The 15,111-nt window shown below is 29.9% G+C and overlaps 2 protein-coding genes across 3 annotated transcripts; one reads left to right on the top strand and one right to left on the bottom strand.

The window, feature by feature from the left end:
- Positions 1-181: 181 nt before the first annotated feature.
- LOC105126814 (BI1-like protein) lies at positions 182-2,240 on the bottom strand. Of its 2 annotated transcripts, XM_011027810.1 has the most exons (4): positions 1,753-2,233; positions 1,545-1,658; positions 734-891; positions 182-619 (listed from the first exon to the last, which is right to left on the bottom strand). In XM_011027810.1, the coding sequence occupies exons 1-4, from the start codon at positions 2,000-2,002 to the stop codon at positions 413-415; spliced, it is 729 nt and encodes a 242-aa protein (XP_011026112.1). In that variant the 5' UTR covers positions 2,003-2,233; the 3' UTR covers positions 182-412. The 2 variants fall into 2 exon arrangements, with proteins under 2 accessions (XP_011026112.1, XP_011026113.1); XM_011027811.1 differs by lacking the exon at positions 1,545-1,658 and having other exon boundaries at positions 1,753-2,240.
- A 7,020-nt stretch (positions 2,241-9,260) lies between these two features.
- Positions 9,261-14,805, top strand: LOC105126812 (uncharacterized). The gene is made up of 8 exons (XM_011027808.1): positions 9,261-9,890; positions 9,998-10,147; positions 10,534-10,674; positions 11,196-11,260; positions 12,676-12,784; positions 12,880-13,158; positions 13,415-13,920; positions 14,017-14,805. The coding sequence occupies exons 1-8, from the start codon at positions 9,353-9,355 to the stop codon at positions 14,623-14,625; spliced, it is 2,397 nt and encodes a 798-aa protein (XP_011026110.1). The 5' UTR covers positions 9,261-9,352; the 3' UTR covers positions 14,626-14,805.
- The last annotated feature ends 306 nt before the right edge of the window (positions 14,806-15,111 follow it).

Raw genomic sequence — 15,111 nt, 5'->3', positions numbered from 1 at the left:
TTGAAACCACTCAAGTTCATTGAAATAATCCTGACTTGGCATGAATCTACAACAAAGACGCAACGATCATCTGTCCTCAACGTGGAACTTCACTTCTCTCTTCGTGGAAGCAGACAAACATGAAATGGGAAAAAATTTATAAACAAAAAAAGGAAGAGGGGAAATGGTGAAGGCAAACATCTGTGAAGCAAATTCCAACAAAAATCCGCGATTAATTGTCAACTGTATATGTGCAAATGATAACAGATCTCTTTTGTCATCCACATCTGCTCTTCCAACAATGGAGAAATGAGGGCAAAAAAGGCTATGAAAATAGTATAGTACAATTAAAGTTTACAGTTTGATTTAATAGATTCCCCAAGAGGAACAAAAACTGAAAAAGGGTCTTGTAAACAGATACCGGACAGTGATTTCAGTTATCGGCGGCCCTGAAGATGGTTAGCAGCGCGAGGAAGAGATTAAGGATGTCCAGATACAAACTCACTGAGGCCCATATGTATTCATCATAACTGAAACGCTTGATTAGGTTATCGGTGTCATATATGATGTATCCACAGAATATGATTGAAGCCAGGCACCCATAAATCATCACAGAGATTCTTCCCAATGGAAAGAGAATCTGCAGCCAGGAATAATTTGAAACATTCAGAAAAACCATGAAAACTAATACACTAGAGGGGGAAAATAACAAGATTCAAATAAAGAAACATAGGAAGCAGGAGAATAAACATACCTGGATCAAAGCAAATACCATGAGAACCATTACTGCACCAAACAAGAAGGGGCCTAGGAAGTTAAAATCATGGCCTCTCCTAGCTGCCCAGAATGTGTACATAGTAAGACTGACAACCACCACAGTTGTCAGAATCACGGACTCCAGAATCACCTTTCCTGTTGTCAAAAGAATTTCAACATTTTAGACATATATAGCTCGTGAACATATTAAAACGATAACTTATTGCCAACAATTCCAATAGCGTATTCAAGGAAAATCTTATAGAAATACAATGCGAATCAGTGAAGAAAAAGAAAAGAGAGATATCTAGACAGAAACAAGATGCTAGTCCCAATTCATTTGAACATCTGCAAAACCAACAACTTATAAGAAAAAACTCCACATAGTTATCAACTTTAACTTAATAAATCAAATACAAGAAAGACTTGTGCACTCCTAAAACTGTTGCCCTAACCATCCAATTTGTTTTTTCTCAAAATAATTCAACTCTTCTAATCAAGAACAACCAACAAGTGCAACAAGAAAATCAATAGCGTGCCCAAAATTACTGAATTGTTCACTTCCACTCAATTGCGACATGCATGTTCATACAGTTAGCTCCCTTGATAAATTTGTCAGGATACCATTCAATTGATATGCCCCAGAAGAGCTGCAATATCAAGAAACCACGACTCTTGGGACGCACTCAAATGTTTTCAGACATGGAAAGCAGGGCTCACCATTTTCTGACCCTCAGCATAAAGAAAACCCAAAAGGGCATCTAATTTTGGCCACAAAAGTAAATAAAAATAAAATCTTATTTATATACCTTCAGTAAAGGCACAGGTTAAGCCAACAGCAAAGGCGAGAAAGATGGTAAAAATCCCTAGCAGAAAGTAATTCACAGGATGCTTCTGGTGATAGTAATACAAAGGCAACAGAGCTGCACAAAATCATTCATAATTAGAACAAAATCCACAACCTAATTAACAGTAATTACTTCAAGAAAACTTAAAGACATTATTTCAAGAACTTACTAATAAAGGGTGTGAGGATAAGCACTATATAGAGCGCCAACCCGGCCCCAGTAGTCGAAAAGAAGACGGCAATCGGACGGATAGAAACAACCATAGCCGCCACCGCGATTGTCAAAAGTAATTGAAAGCACAAGATTGAATACACTTTACGAATAAAGGCCCACCGGAGTTGCGGGCTTTCAAGCATCATTGGATACAAAGGCCTCGCTCCGGCCTCCAAGTCAGTCTTCCCGTACGGCTGTGCCCACATCTAAGCAAACCTTTCTTTTTCAAGTTATAAACTAGTGGCCGTGTGGTGTTTGGACGGGAAGGAGGTGAAGGAAAAGGTGATTTGTTTTCGATCTTTTTGCGTGGGAAATGGTGTGAAGAATTGAGTTTTTGAGTGCGGGAGCAGATGAGGATCAAAATAAGAGCTGTTTCCGTGAGATGAGAAACGTCAAGATATTTCGAGAACTTTGGGGTACACGTGGAGTGCTTTCATTTGACACGTGGATTATCCCGTAGCGTCTACAGTTCTCGATTATTTTTTCCTCCTGTTTTTCTTGTTTGGCAATTCGAGTGTATTTAAGAAAAAATTAATTTTTTTTAGTTTTAAATTAATATTTTATATATTTTTAGATGGTTTTGAAATTAATATTAAAAATAAATTTTTAAAAATAAAAAATATACTATTTTAATATATTTTTAAATAAAAATAAATTTTAAAATTTTTTTACCATACTTTCAAAATAAACTTTTATGCTGTTTTTATATCTTCAAAATATCTTGAAATTTCTCATTTTTTGTTATGGAAAAATGTATGCATAAATATGCACCTTTTGTTATGAAAAAAATAAAAAAACTAAAAACATAAATTAATATTTTTCATTATTGAAATGAGCAAGCAACAAACACCATGAAAAGGAGACCCTCAAGAATTGATTAACAGACAAACCGATGTTGCATCTTTCTTTCTCACAAGTCTTATCTCAAACAGATTATGGATAGTGTTTGTAACTATAAATCTTAGCTTCAGTATCTGCATTTTGATTTCTGTAACATCGATAAAGGTTTATGGTGATAATTAATATGTGAATCACGACATATCTTGAAATTTCTCATTTTTTGTTATGAAAAAAACCTATATTCTCAAGCTTAGTTAAACTTCTGTTATACATGACTCTGCAATCTGCAATCATTTTATAGCGAAGTAAAGTGCTAAATCTAGACTTATATAAATTTAATAAACCTTCATATTCACGATTATATGTATATATATAATCAAAAGGTGAAGGACACCTTTTTCCCTTATTGAATATAATTCATCAACAATTTCATTAAAAAAATTAATTAAATTATTATAATCATAAGATAAATAACTTTATCTTAGATATCAGCTTGGTTTTAAAACGCATGAAATAAAATCAGATTTTATCGTTAAATTCTTTTACTTCTATTTAATTATTTATATGTGGGAATAGGAGTTGTACGAGCTTCTTGTGGTTGTTTATAGGAGTTGTACGAGCTTCTTGTGGTTGTTTACAAGGTAAAATTAAGAATGATGAATTTTAATTTGCTTTCAGTTTTTTTTACCGAATGTTTTTGGTTGTTAATAAACAATGGAAAAGTAAAGAAAGTGAAGGAAAATAAGATATTATTTGTGATTTTGTAGTAACTATCATTTTTAAAATATTATTTATTTAAAAATATATTAAAATAATGTTTTATTTTATTTTTTAAATTTATTTTTAACATCATAATTTCAAAACATTGAATACACAGCCAACCACATTACCAACTAGTTCTAAGAGGTTAGTGATAGAGGATAAGGTGGTAAACATTGAATATTATTTTAATATTTATTTATTTATTTTTAAATAATAAATCTCATTGCAGGGATTACCGGGAGCACTAAATTAACATCTCTAATCTCGCAGCAAAATGCTGTAGCAATCACTGCACACACAGTCTAGATTTACTATTCATTGCTGCGCCTTTCCAGAAAAAAATGAGAGGCTTATAAGTTGGTGTAGTTTGGGTTTTTTTTTTATAACTTAGATTTTTTTTATTAACTTCAAAATCATAAAGGATAATTTGATATTTTTAAGTGAACTAATTAATATTAAAATTCAAAACATTTCATTAGCTAGCAATGTATCTGTTGGCTACAATAATCCTTGTATTATCATGTTATTTTTATCCTATTTTTATACACATTAGCAAAGATGAGGTGTCATTAATGAGAGTTTTTTTTTTCTTTCTCTCACATTTTAGTTCTTTTTATTTTTAATATTTTAATATTTTAATTTTATATTTTATTCTTTTGATTTATAAGTTTTTTTATTTTTTTATAATTTTTTTAATCTAATCCTTCCATTCCAATTAATCATGTATTTTTTTTCAATTTAGTCCTTATTCTTTTGATTTTAAATATTTTTTCCTTGGTCTTTTAGTTTAAGATTAATTTTTTTTCAATTTGATTTTTTTATTTTGTTGAAATTATTCTTAGCTTCATTTTGTCCCTACAATAAAAAACTTTGGATTGCCATCTAATTTATCTTTTATTTTGATTTTCACCTTTATTTTTTTCATTACCAATTTTATTATATTATCTTTCAAAACGTGATTTGTTAGGGATTGAGTTTCGTAGTTTTTTTATACATGGTGCTTTCAGTTTTGTAATTCAGATCATGAATTTGAGAAATTAACTCAAGTAAAAAAAATAGATTATTTTTTTAATTTCATTATTTGAGACAATTTTTTTGTCATTTTGCTTATCCAATTTTAAATTTCCATGTTTTTTTTTCAAATTATCATGGTAAAAACAAAAAAAAATTTGTTTACTATCCTTGCATATTTTTTACTATCTAATTAAATTAAAACCAATTTATTAAACTAAATCAAGATTATAACCCGACTCATTATTTTTTATTTTCTCTTAAACGTGCTTGAGACACCTAGACTATCATTTTTTTTCATTTTTATTCTAATTTTTTATTTTTATTTTTATTGATATCTTATTTTAATATTTCTTTTTTAAAAAATAATTTTTAATTTATGTTTCAATTAATATCCCTTCTCTATGATTTTTTTTATTTTGCTTATTTAGTCTATTTTTAATAAAGGTTTTTATTAAAATATTTTGTATATGTTTAATTTTTGAAGATATTATTCTAGTCATCTATATTGTTTTTATGTTTTATATAGATGAACTTTATTTTTAAAAATAAAAAATATTTTTTTTAGATAATATTTCTAATATGCGTAATTTTGCATAATATTTCATGTATAAAAAAATATTTATAATAAAAAAATTTAATTAATACAACCGAGTAAATGTTTCATGTTTTGAGATCAAATACCTATATCTATATTTTTCTCTTAATTTTTTAAATTTTATTTTTAATTATTGTTGATGACCTATTTATTTATTTATTTACTTGAATTATTCTCAATTTATTTAATTAGATGCTTACATAAACTTTCTAATTTATAGAAAATATTTTCACGTAAAAAATATATACCTATATATTATTTTATTTTATTGCTAAACAAATATACAATCCATGACATAAAGGAAGTCAAATAGCTAGTTAAGTTCAAAAAGAAGAATGTAGTTGCAGTAACAACATAAAAACGGTAAATGAATAAAGAATTTACAAGTCAAAAGGTTAATTTAAAGTAAAATACAAAAGCGATGATGCCTGCCTAGAATGTGGAAGTTATGTTTGATGAAAGATATTGATGGATTTAGTTTGGCTGTGCAGCCTGACTGTAAAGAAAGATATGAAAGAACAAGCAGGATTACACACCTTTGGCTTTAGTCACGGCAAGAATATTTATCACTTGTCTGTCTTTATTTTCTTCTTTTAAAGTGAGTTCATATGAATTGTTACTTATTTTTAGGCTGCATGTAAATAAATAAATAAATAAATAAAGGATAAATCACAAAAAATATTAGAAGAAAATAATATGTATATGTCAGTGAAAAAAATATATTAGAATTCTTAGAAAATTATCAAAGACTAGTTAGGAAAAATTAAAATATATAAAATTGAAAAAATTAACATTATATTTTTTACTGATAAAGGCTATCTATTAGCAAAGAAAAATTAAATTTGAAAAAGAAAATTCAAAATTGAATGTTCAAGTATTCAATTGAAAATTTTTAAAGTTTAATTAAATTTATTGAGACTTAGCTACAAGAAAAATTAATTTTTAAAGTTAATTTAGACTTTAATTAGAAAAAGATTAAACTCTTGGGGTCAAATTATAATTTTTAAGAGTTAATTTGCTCCAATCAGGGGTTTAAATGCATAAATATTGAAGTTTGATGGACAATTAAAAACTTAATTGAAAAAATCTAAAATTAAAAACCAAACTGAAAAGGATGCGTGAATATAAGGGTCGGGATTGACCAAATCAAGTGTTAAATTGAAAAAATTAAAGGTTTATTTGTCAATTAAGGGTTAAAATATACAATTATAAAACTAAAGACTAAAATAAAAATAGTAATCAACTTTAAAGCTAGCAATTGAGTTTGAAACGGGTAAAATTACATAAAATTAAAAGTATAAAGGTAATTACAAGTAAAATTAAAAGCAATCTGAAGAACAAAGACTCAATTAAAATTTATCAAATATTAAATTAAGAACCCCAACCAACAAGTCTTCTATCAACTTGCAGCTATGTTTTAATAGTTTTGACTAATCGAGATGGCAACTTCAAATACATAAATGTGAAGTTACAAACCTCCAAATAAAATAAGATTGAGTTCAAATGAAAGGTGTATATTCTCTCTACCAACTTTAAATGGTCTCAAATGACGATGTCATTAGAATTGCTCCAATGAGGTCTCAAAAGTAGACAACTCAGTTTACCTCGACAATACAACTATTATGCAAAACCCGATTTGGTTTTTGTATATTCACACACAAAGGCTCACAATGGGTTTTTATCAATGGTTTACAATACTTCCTCTAAAATCAAGAGATTAGAAATGAATTCAAAATCTTTCAAAACTCTATAAATATTCTCGTCAAGATCAAGAAAAAGGAGCTGAATAAGAAAAAAGGAAGGAAGGAAGAAAATATTGACAAGGAAGTTAAGTATGAATGTTTGAAAGGCTAACACAAAGTCTTCTCAAGTTTTTTAAGCTTAGAAAGTTTGTGAGAGGGAAAACTTTTTAAAAGAAGGAAAAGAGATATATGTTCTCTCTATACCTAATCCAAAAGCACGTCCTTGTGCCCTGTTTAAGGTGTTTTGTTATTTTATATTTATGCTTACAATTATAGAAAAGATGTTTTGAATTTTATGTTTAATAAATAATGTTGCATTCACCTTTTTGTTGTTGTGATTTTTATTTAATAAAGTTATTTTGATGTTTTTAATGCATTAAAGTTATTGTTTAAGTTTGTTTTTAATATACAATGTTGTTTTTGTTTTTGTTTAATTTAAGTTATACATGTTAAAGTAAGAGTGTTTACCTCAAGTTTGTTAGGATTGTTCGCACACAAAATGAGTTTACAAAATCAATCAATTTTAAATTTAAATGATTTTAAGTTTATAGTTTTTTTATTTAGCACCTGATGTTGGATTTCGACACTTCAATGTTTTTTTATTAGTTTTTATATTCAAACATATTTATTTATGATATTGTGACTTGTTAAAATTAAAAAAAGCATGTTTTATAAGCAAAAAATTATAATTTCTAGGTTTGGCAGAGATTGTTATGGCTAAAGATTTTTTAGATTTTGTGGGCATGTTTTTCATGTTTCTGGAAAGAATATTGTCTTAGCTCCTAGATTCAGACCATGTTTGGTCTATTTGTTTGCATAGACACCTTTGTTATGCATGAAATAATCTAATGTTTATTTACATCAATAACAAGTTTTTGATAGCTTTTAATCCTAGGATTTTAATTTTGAATTTAAATTTATTTAGACAAAAATCTTGATGTTTGGTGATAATCAAAGAAAATAAATAGATTATTGATCCTTGCATGAGTTTTAATATTTATGTGTCTTTTTTTACCAAATATGGTATGTTTTGAACCTATGTTATTGGGTTCATGTTCGATGTTCTTGATGTTCTTAGCATTCTTCATCTTTTTTATGAGTTTGATTCATTTTGTTCAAAAAAATTTAAATTTTTTTTAGGGTATTTAATATTTTTTTGGCTTTATCTTTGTTACTAATTTATTTTCGGGTCAAACTAGAATTTTTTATTTGGTTTATGGCCAAACCAAAAATCTTAAATCAACTCAGCCTGATTAACATGATCCAGTTAGGTTAAAAAAAATTGGGTCAAAAGGTTTATTACTTTGTTTGGTTTGCCATAATTTTTATTAAAGGGCTTTTAGGTTTGGGTTTTTCTTAAGCTTATGTTTGATACTTTTATTACAAAGAAAAATATTTTTTTCCCAAACAAAGCCTAAAAAATATAAAAATATATAATTTATTTTCTTTTTTCTTGCATATGACTAAAATTCCTAAAGCTATTTAAGATCTTTTAAAATCAAATCTAAAATACTTTGACATGTATTAAAAAAAATATTGTATGAATTTTACAACAAGTTTGTCAAATTTCAAAAGATTTTGACCTACATGTTAAAAACACCAAAACCAAAAAAAAATTCTTTTAATATATGAGATTATAAACTTATATATAAGAAATATTTTTGATATTAAATAAAAAGATAATTTATTTTATTTTTGATGTTGGTATTAGAACGATTAAATTTTTAATCTAATAGGATAAGGACTTCCTTACCAAAAAGAACTTTTCTTAAACTTTAAACAAACTAATAATTAAAAAAACACAAGATTTTTTTAGTTTATATCAAATAAATAAATAATACAACTTACCTCAGTTAACGAGTATTCAAGATACTAATAACTTTGTTTTACACAATTAAATTTTTTATCTAGATTCTGAGACTAATTAAAATTTTTATAATTAAAATATTAATTGACAATTTTTATTATATTATTTTTATTGATAAAAAACAAAAATTTTCTATTGCTTCTACTCTTAGACAATCTCAAATTAAAAGAATGAACTTGTCACAATATGTAGTGAAACATAAAACTAAAGGCCCACTGTGAAACTTGGAAATAGCTTGTCATTTTAAGTTTGTTTGGAAAAATAAAGCTAATGTATTTTAAAAAAATAAAAAATTATTAAAAAATTAATTTATTTTTATATATTTTAAAAAAATTTAATGTGTTTATTTAAAAAATAATTTTTTAAATATATTTTTATCATAAAAATACTTTAAAAAATAAATATAAACACATGCCCAAATAAAATATACATCATGGCAAGTTCCGTGCTGAAGGAATTTATTAAACTTGAGATCGAAGTCTGATGTGACCCACCTCGGAAAAGGTTCAGCATCGTACGCAGAAGGAATTTATTGAACTTGAGATCCAAGTCTTATGCGACACAGTATATTTTGTTATTTTAATCACCATGGAATCATGCTGCTTTTTTCTTTTTAATTTTTAAGGCGCTTGGACAGTGCCAGGATGTCATAATAGAATGATATGGGCATGCTGTGAGTACTAGTTGCTAGTTGTAGTACTCTTCAAGGCTTGTAGCAGTAAGAGGAAGACAGGAAATGGCTTCTCCCAATGGATTAACGAGTTCCACTACGGATAGCTCGTTGAAAAACTTGTTTAAATTTGCTATGAGTGGTCAGTGGAAGAAAGTGGTTGAAACGTACAGGCGTGACCCAACAGCTTGCAAAGCGAGAATCACCAAGTCAGGAGACACAGCATTGCACATTGCAGTCAATGATGGCCAAGAAGATACCGTCCAAGATCTTGTCGAGATAATTTCCGAGCAGTCCAAGCGGTCCGGTACTGAAGTTAAGGAAGTTCTTCAAATTGCAAATAAGCGAGGCAATACCCCTCTCCATCTAGCAGCTTCGATGGGGAATGTCAAGATGTGCACTTGCATTGCTCGTCAAGATCGATCTTTGATGGGTGTCCGTAACAATGACAATGAGACCCCATTCTTCTCGGCTGCTCTGCATGGTAAAAAAGAAGCTTTCCTTCATCTCCATAGTATTTGTGGCCCTGAAGAAGGCCGTTTATATTATAGGGGAAAGGATGGTGAAACTATCCTTCATGTTACCATCTCTCGAGAATACTTTGGTGAGCCAGATCGATTCTATTACAAATTTTTCTTCTTAAGATTTTATTTAGAAGATGGAAGAAAGTAATGCCAACATTTAACTTTTTTGTTTAACGTTGTTCCACAGATTTATCATTTCAAATTATTCAGTTGTATGGTGAGCTTGTTAACTTTGTTGACCAGCGAGGAACATCCCCTCTCCATCTTTTAGCAAGCAAGCCCACTGCCTTTAGAAGCGGTAGCCACCTTGGAGGGTACAAGAAGATCATATATAACTGTAAGGCCTCATTCATTTTCGTTTTTCCGCATATGGGGTTGATTATCTTCAAGCACACCTCTGTTAGGAATTCAAGTTCACTCTTGCATAATTCAGATTTTGTAAGAAAATAATTAGTCAAACGCACACAACAATCAATAACAAATAAACGAACCAAAAAATCATCAAGTTTATGCGAAAAACTCTCTCTATCATATATGAAGGAAAAAGCCACGAGAACAACTCCAAAATCATCCAATATTAGATATAAGAAAGTAATATAATTACTCAAGTTTCTTAAAAAGTAAAAATATTGATAATTATACAAGTTATTTTTGAACTAAATCCTTTTCTTCTTTCTTTTTCTGGTGATTCATTTTTGGCTTGGATATTCTCCAATTTAATAGGTACATTTGTTGAAGAGCTTAGGACCGAGGAAGTATCAAATGCTGCATTAGATCAGCCATCCGGCCAGCACGTTAAAAATCCAAAGAATTACGAAACATGCTGTAATTTCTTCTGGCTGCTGAAAAAAGCCGTCCAAGTGGGTATGCAAGATGGACTCTCTCTCTCTCTCTCTCTCCCCCTCCCACTTTAATGTAGTGTAATATAACTTTCTGACATCCTTGAATCAGTAGCAGTAGACTATGAAATATCAAGATTCATGTAATTTCGTTGTGCACACCCTTAAGATGCATGGTTCTATATTGGCTTAAACAACTGAAGTCTGGCGAGGGAGCATCTATTCATCATTTGATTGTTTCTCTCAACTCCTGTCCCATGCATTACATGATATGGTGCGAATCTTATTTTAAGTCATCTCTTTCACTTCAGAATGGTCAACGAAACTGTCAAATTGATTGAGAAAACTAGTCGACTGCTCAGAACGCAGCTATATGATTCTAATCATATACAAATGTAATTTCAGACTATACTCTTTAGTGAAAGATTATATGGATTTTCATTCTTTAGCACAGAACACCAGTGCAGGTTTCTGTGTATTTAGATTTTTTATTTTTTGCAATAAGTTCTCTTACAAGCTGTAATGAAACCCTTGTTTGTTTTTCAGTGCTAACGAAGTTTTATAAAGATAGAAAACGCCAGACAGGAGATACAGAGAGCCAACAAGGTGAGGTGGTAAAGGTTTAGAAGATTATCTCATAGTGGATTCAATTTCATATGTTTAAGTGGGTTTAACAATTGAACAAAAATTCACACATGTTATGTTTCCGAATCACACATATATTGCGAAAATAGTAAATTTAATTTTTGTTCTCAGAAGTACCAAAGATCTTATTAGATATTTAGGTGTTTTTGTATTATATTTTTTCAACTATTCACATAAAATATAAAAGATATAATATTTTATTTATAGAAAAATTTAGAAATCCTTCAAATAGTAAAATATCAATTTGGTCTTTAAATAGCATCACATATTATTTTAGGATAATTTTAAAAAATTATTTAATCAACAATTGATTGATTTATATTCAAAAATCAAGAACAATATTTAACACTATTATAATCCCTCAAATATTAAAAAATTAATAAGTAGTTTGATTTAATCTTTTAATAACTAATTTTTTAATGTAATTATTATCTCTTCATCATAAATATTCAAATTTAAATATTATAGCATATAGTATGTCTGCTTTATTAAATCATATTAGTTCTCAACATTATACTCATTGATTATTTAAATAAGATTTTAAATTTTTTTTCAAAACTTATTCCATATTGATTAAGTATCACATAATTAATAATATTTGAGAACAAATAGAACATTTTTTCTAATTCACCTAGGTAATGAATACTCTTGTAATTACTCAAATATTTTCATATAGTTTATGTTATACTCAATACATATTTGTTTGTTACCTTTAATTTAAATAACATGTAGTCATAATCAAAACATTACACTTTCTATATAAAATAACCTAGTGATCTCAAATCTAAAAATCACACATATATAATTATCACATAAGTCTTTTCATAGATATAAATAATCTTTTCATATGAAATTTTCTTGCAAGTTAGTTTAATATGCATATTTTCTAACATACACTTGCATATTAGTTTGAAATATCCTTCATATCTTAATTTATAATTAAGAGCAGTTGTTTAATTTTATTAAAAAAAATATAATATGAATTGATCTTAGTAACTCTAATTAATATCTATTTTTTATATAACATTGAAAAGAAATAATGTTTTGATGCATTAAAAATCCTATAATTATAATAATTTTATAATTTTTATGTAAATCATTATTGTTCCATGAACTTTATCTATATTTTAGATTTATTAATCAAATATTAAATTTATATATATATATATAATGTCAAACATATTCACTGACAACATGTCCAGAACCCAGAATTAGTATATAATCATGTCAGAATCTTTTACAGGTTCCACAAACAGACACATGTTCACCTTTGTTTTTATGGAAATTTTTGCATGCAAGTAGTTAAACAACAGAACAACCATAAGTCTCTGATTAACTCTACAATTGTCTTGGTGTTTGCAACATTCATCTTTGAATTTGTCAATCAGCCACTGGAGCTGGAGGACGCAGATTAATGCCTTCTAATTATGATACCTTCTTTGAATTTGTCAAGTTTGTGTCCAAGGCAATGTTAGTCATTCTTGGATCAGGTGCACTTCTTCACCTTCATTGACATCTCCGTTATCAATTCATATGCACATGACTTGATAAGCAAAGCCTTGATTTTGATTTTTAATGTTGCAAGGATCATCAGAGATAACAAAGTTAGAGGCGAAGAAGAAGAAACATACATGGTCTGTTCAGATAATGAGAGAACTTCTTCAGAAAACCGTCATGTATGAGTATGAGAATGATGGGAGTAATCCCCTGCCAAGTAAAGTTGATGAAACGCACCCTTATGCTCTTGGATTTGGTGGTCGTGTCACGGACCCACGTATGGAGGAGCTACAGGAAAACTCCCAGCAAATGACAAAGAATGACCAAGTGAACACAGGAGAGGATATCAAAAACAAGGATGATGATGGTAATGCAATGAAGGTTTCTTCCTCCATATAGATGACTAGCTTCAAAATGTTGAAGTATTGCATATAACTGTCTCCTTTTTTCCCTCTCTGTTCATTAGGAGGCTTTGGTTTTGAGCACTTCAGCTCTTAATTTCCTATTCAAAAACGTCCAGACTCCTGCTTTCAAATTGAATCTCCCAAATTTAAATCTTTGTGAAGTTGATAAAATTCACTTTATCTTGGCCATACATAAATTGCAACTTGAATCATTGGCAGGAAAGGAGGAAAAAACTTCTGAAATAGGAAAGATGAAGATACAGATACTTATAGCAGAAAAGGATAGTGTCACTGAAATGCTGGAGAAAATACTAAACCTTTCTCAAGTAGGAGACATGGACTTGGACAAAAGGAATATAGTGTTAATGACAACAAAGAAGCCCGAAGCCCCTGCAATGGAAATTAGGGAGACACCCATATTAATTGCGGCAAAGAATGGCGTTGTAGAAATGGTGGAGAAAATCATAGAAAAGTTTCCTGTGGCAATAAACGACGTGAACGGGGAGAAGAAGAACATTGTTCTGTTGTCTGTGGAAAACAGGCAACCACATGTATATCAGTTCTTGCTCTCGCTGAAGATAAATACTGTGAAAGAAAGCATCTTCCGGCAAGTAGACAGCAAGGGGAATAGTGCGTTACACCTTGCTGCCACACTGGGAGACTTTAAGCCTTGGAGCATTCCAGGTGCTGCTTTACAGATGCAATGGGAGATCAAGTGGTTCGAGGTATGATGTGTAACTGCACATTGTTTATCCAGATAATATGATGAATTGACATTTTCAAGGATTTTATCTATTTTAATTGATAATAATATAATGCAGTTTGTCAAGAACTCGATGCCACCCAACTTCTTTGTTCGTTACAACAAGGAAGGGAAGACCCCGAGAGACATATTCACCGAGACCCACAAAGACCTTGTGAAAAATGGTGGTGAATGGCTAACTAACACTTCTGAATCGTGCTCCGTGGTAGCTGCACTGATTGCCACGGTAGCCTTCGCAACATCATCCACCGTCCCAGGTGGTGTCAATGAGATGACTGGAAGTCCAATTCTTGAATATCAACCCGCATTCAAAATGTTTGCTATCTCTTCTCTCATTGCTCTATGTTTCTCAGTCACGTCCGTGGTCATGTTTCTTGCAATACTAACTTCTCGATACCAAGAGAGGGATTTTGGCCAAGATTTGCCGAGGAAGCTTTTGGTTGGACTAACATCACTGTTTATATCCATAGCTTCTATATTGGTATCATTTTGTACGGGACATTTCTTTGTGCTCAGAGATGAACTCAAGTATGCAGCATTTCCGGTATATGCAGTGACTTGCCTGCCAGTGACTTTCTTCGCCGTGGCACAGTTTCCCTTGTATTTTGATCTTACATGGGCAACCTTTAAGAAGGTGCCACAGCGTAGCTATATGGTGGTTGCCTAGCTACAAATGCTTTGCTTCTCATTTCGCCCTTATCTTCGGTTCCCTGACGTGTATGCCCTTTTCTTTTCCCAGTTGTAATTTTCGTCATCTTGATGCTTTTGTGATTTGGCTTTTGATGTTTATATGACAGACACAGTGCGCCTATTTGCAGTTGGACAACTTGTAACCTTTTCTTCAATGTTGGACCCTCCTTGTTTCCTTTGAAACTTCTTAACTAACTAGGTTTTTGTTTTCCTCCACTGCTCTGATTACATAAAGCTGACACAGGACACCTTAAACAGACTATATATATATATATATAAATTGGGGTTAAATTATTTAGTTTGTTTCTCGACTTTTCTCTTTTAAGAGTTGTAACAAGAGTAAATTTCCCAACAATTATTTAACAATTAAATTTCTATCGTCACAGAGAATTTCATCTGAAGGAACATACAAAGGGGAAACAACAAGAAAGTGAAAGCTCTCTGTCTCCTTTGAATAAAAAAA

This window comes from Populus euphratica, unplaced genomic scaffold (assembly GCF_000495115.2).
Source record: "Populus euphratica unplaced genomic scaffold, PopEup_1.0 scaffold30.1, whole genome shotgun sequence".
NCBI classification, from domain to species: Eukaryota; Viridiplantae; Streptophyta; class Magnoliopsida; order Malpighiales; family Salicaceae; genus Populus; species Populus euphratica.
The sequence above is the reverse complement of the archived record's forward strand: the minus strand, read 5'-3'. Positions and strand labels throughout refer to the sequence as shown.

Coding starts and splice junctions, on each gene's coding strand:
- LOC105126814 (XM_011027810.1), bottom strand. CDS start 2,002: ATGTGGGCACAGCCGTACGGGAAGACTGACTTGGAGGCCGGAGCGAGG. Junction 1,659..1,752: donor TATCCTCACACCCTTTATTA/GTAAGTTCTTGA, acceptor GATTTTGTGCAG/CTCTGTTGCCTTTGTATTAC. Junction 892..1,544: donor AACCTGTGCCTTTACTGAAG/GTATATAAATAA, acceptor TTTTGACAACAG/GAAAGGTGATTCTGGAGTCC.
- LOC105126812 (XM_011027808.1), top strand. CDS start 9,353: ATGGCTTCTCCCAATGGATTAACGAGTTCCACTACGGATAGCTCGTTG. Junction 9,891..9,997: donor CATCTCTCGAGAATACTTTG/GTGAGCCAGATC, acceptor GTTGTTCCACAG/ATTTATCATTTCAAATTATT. Junction 10,675..11,195: donor GAAAAAAGCCGTCCAAGTGG/GTATGCAAGATG, acceptor TTTGTTTTTCAG/TGCTAACGAAGTTTTATAAA.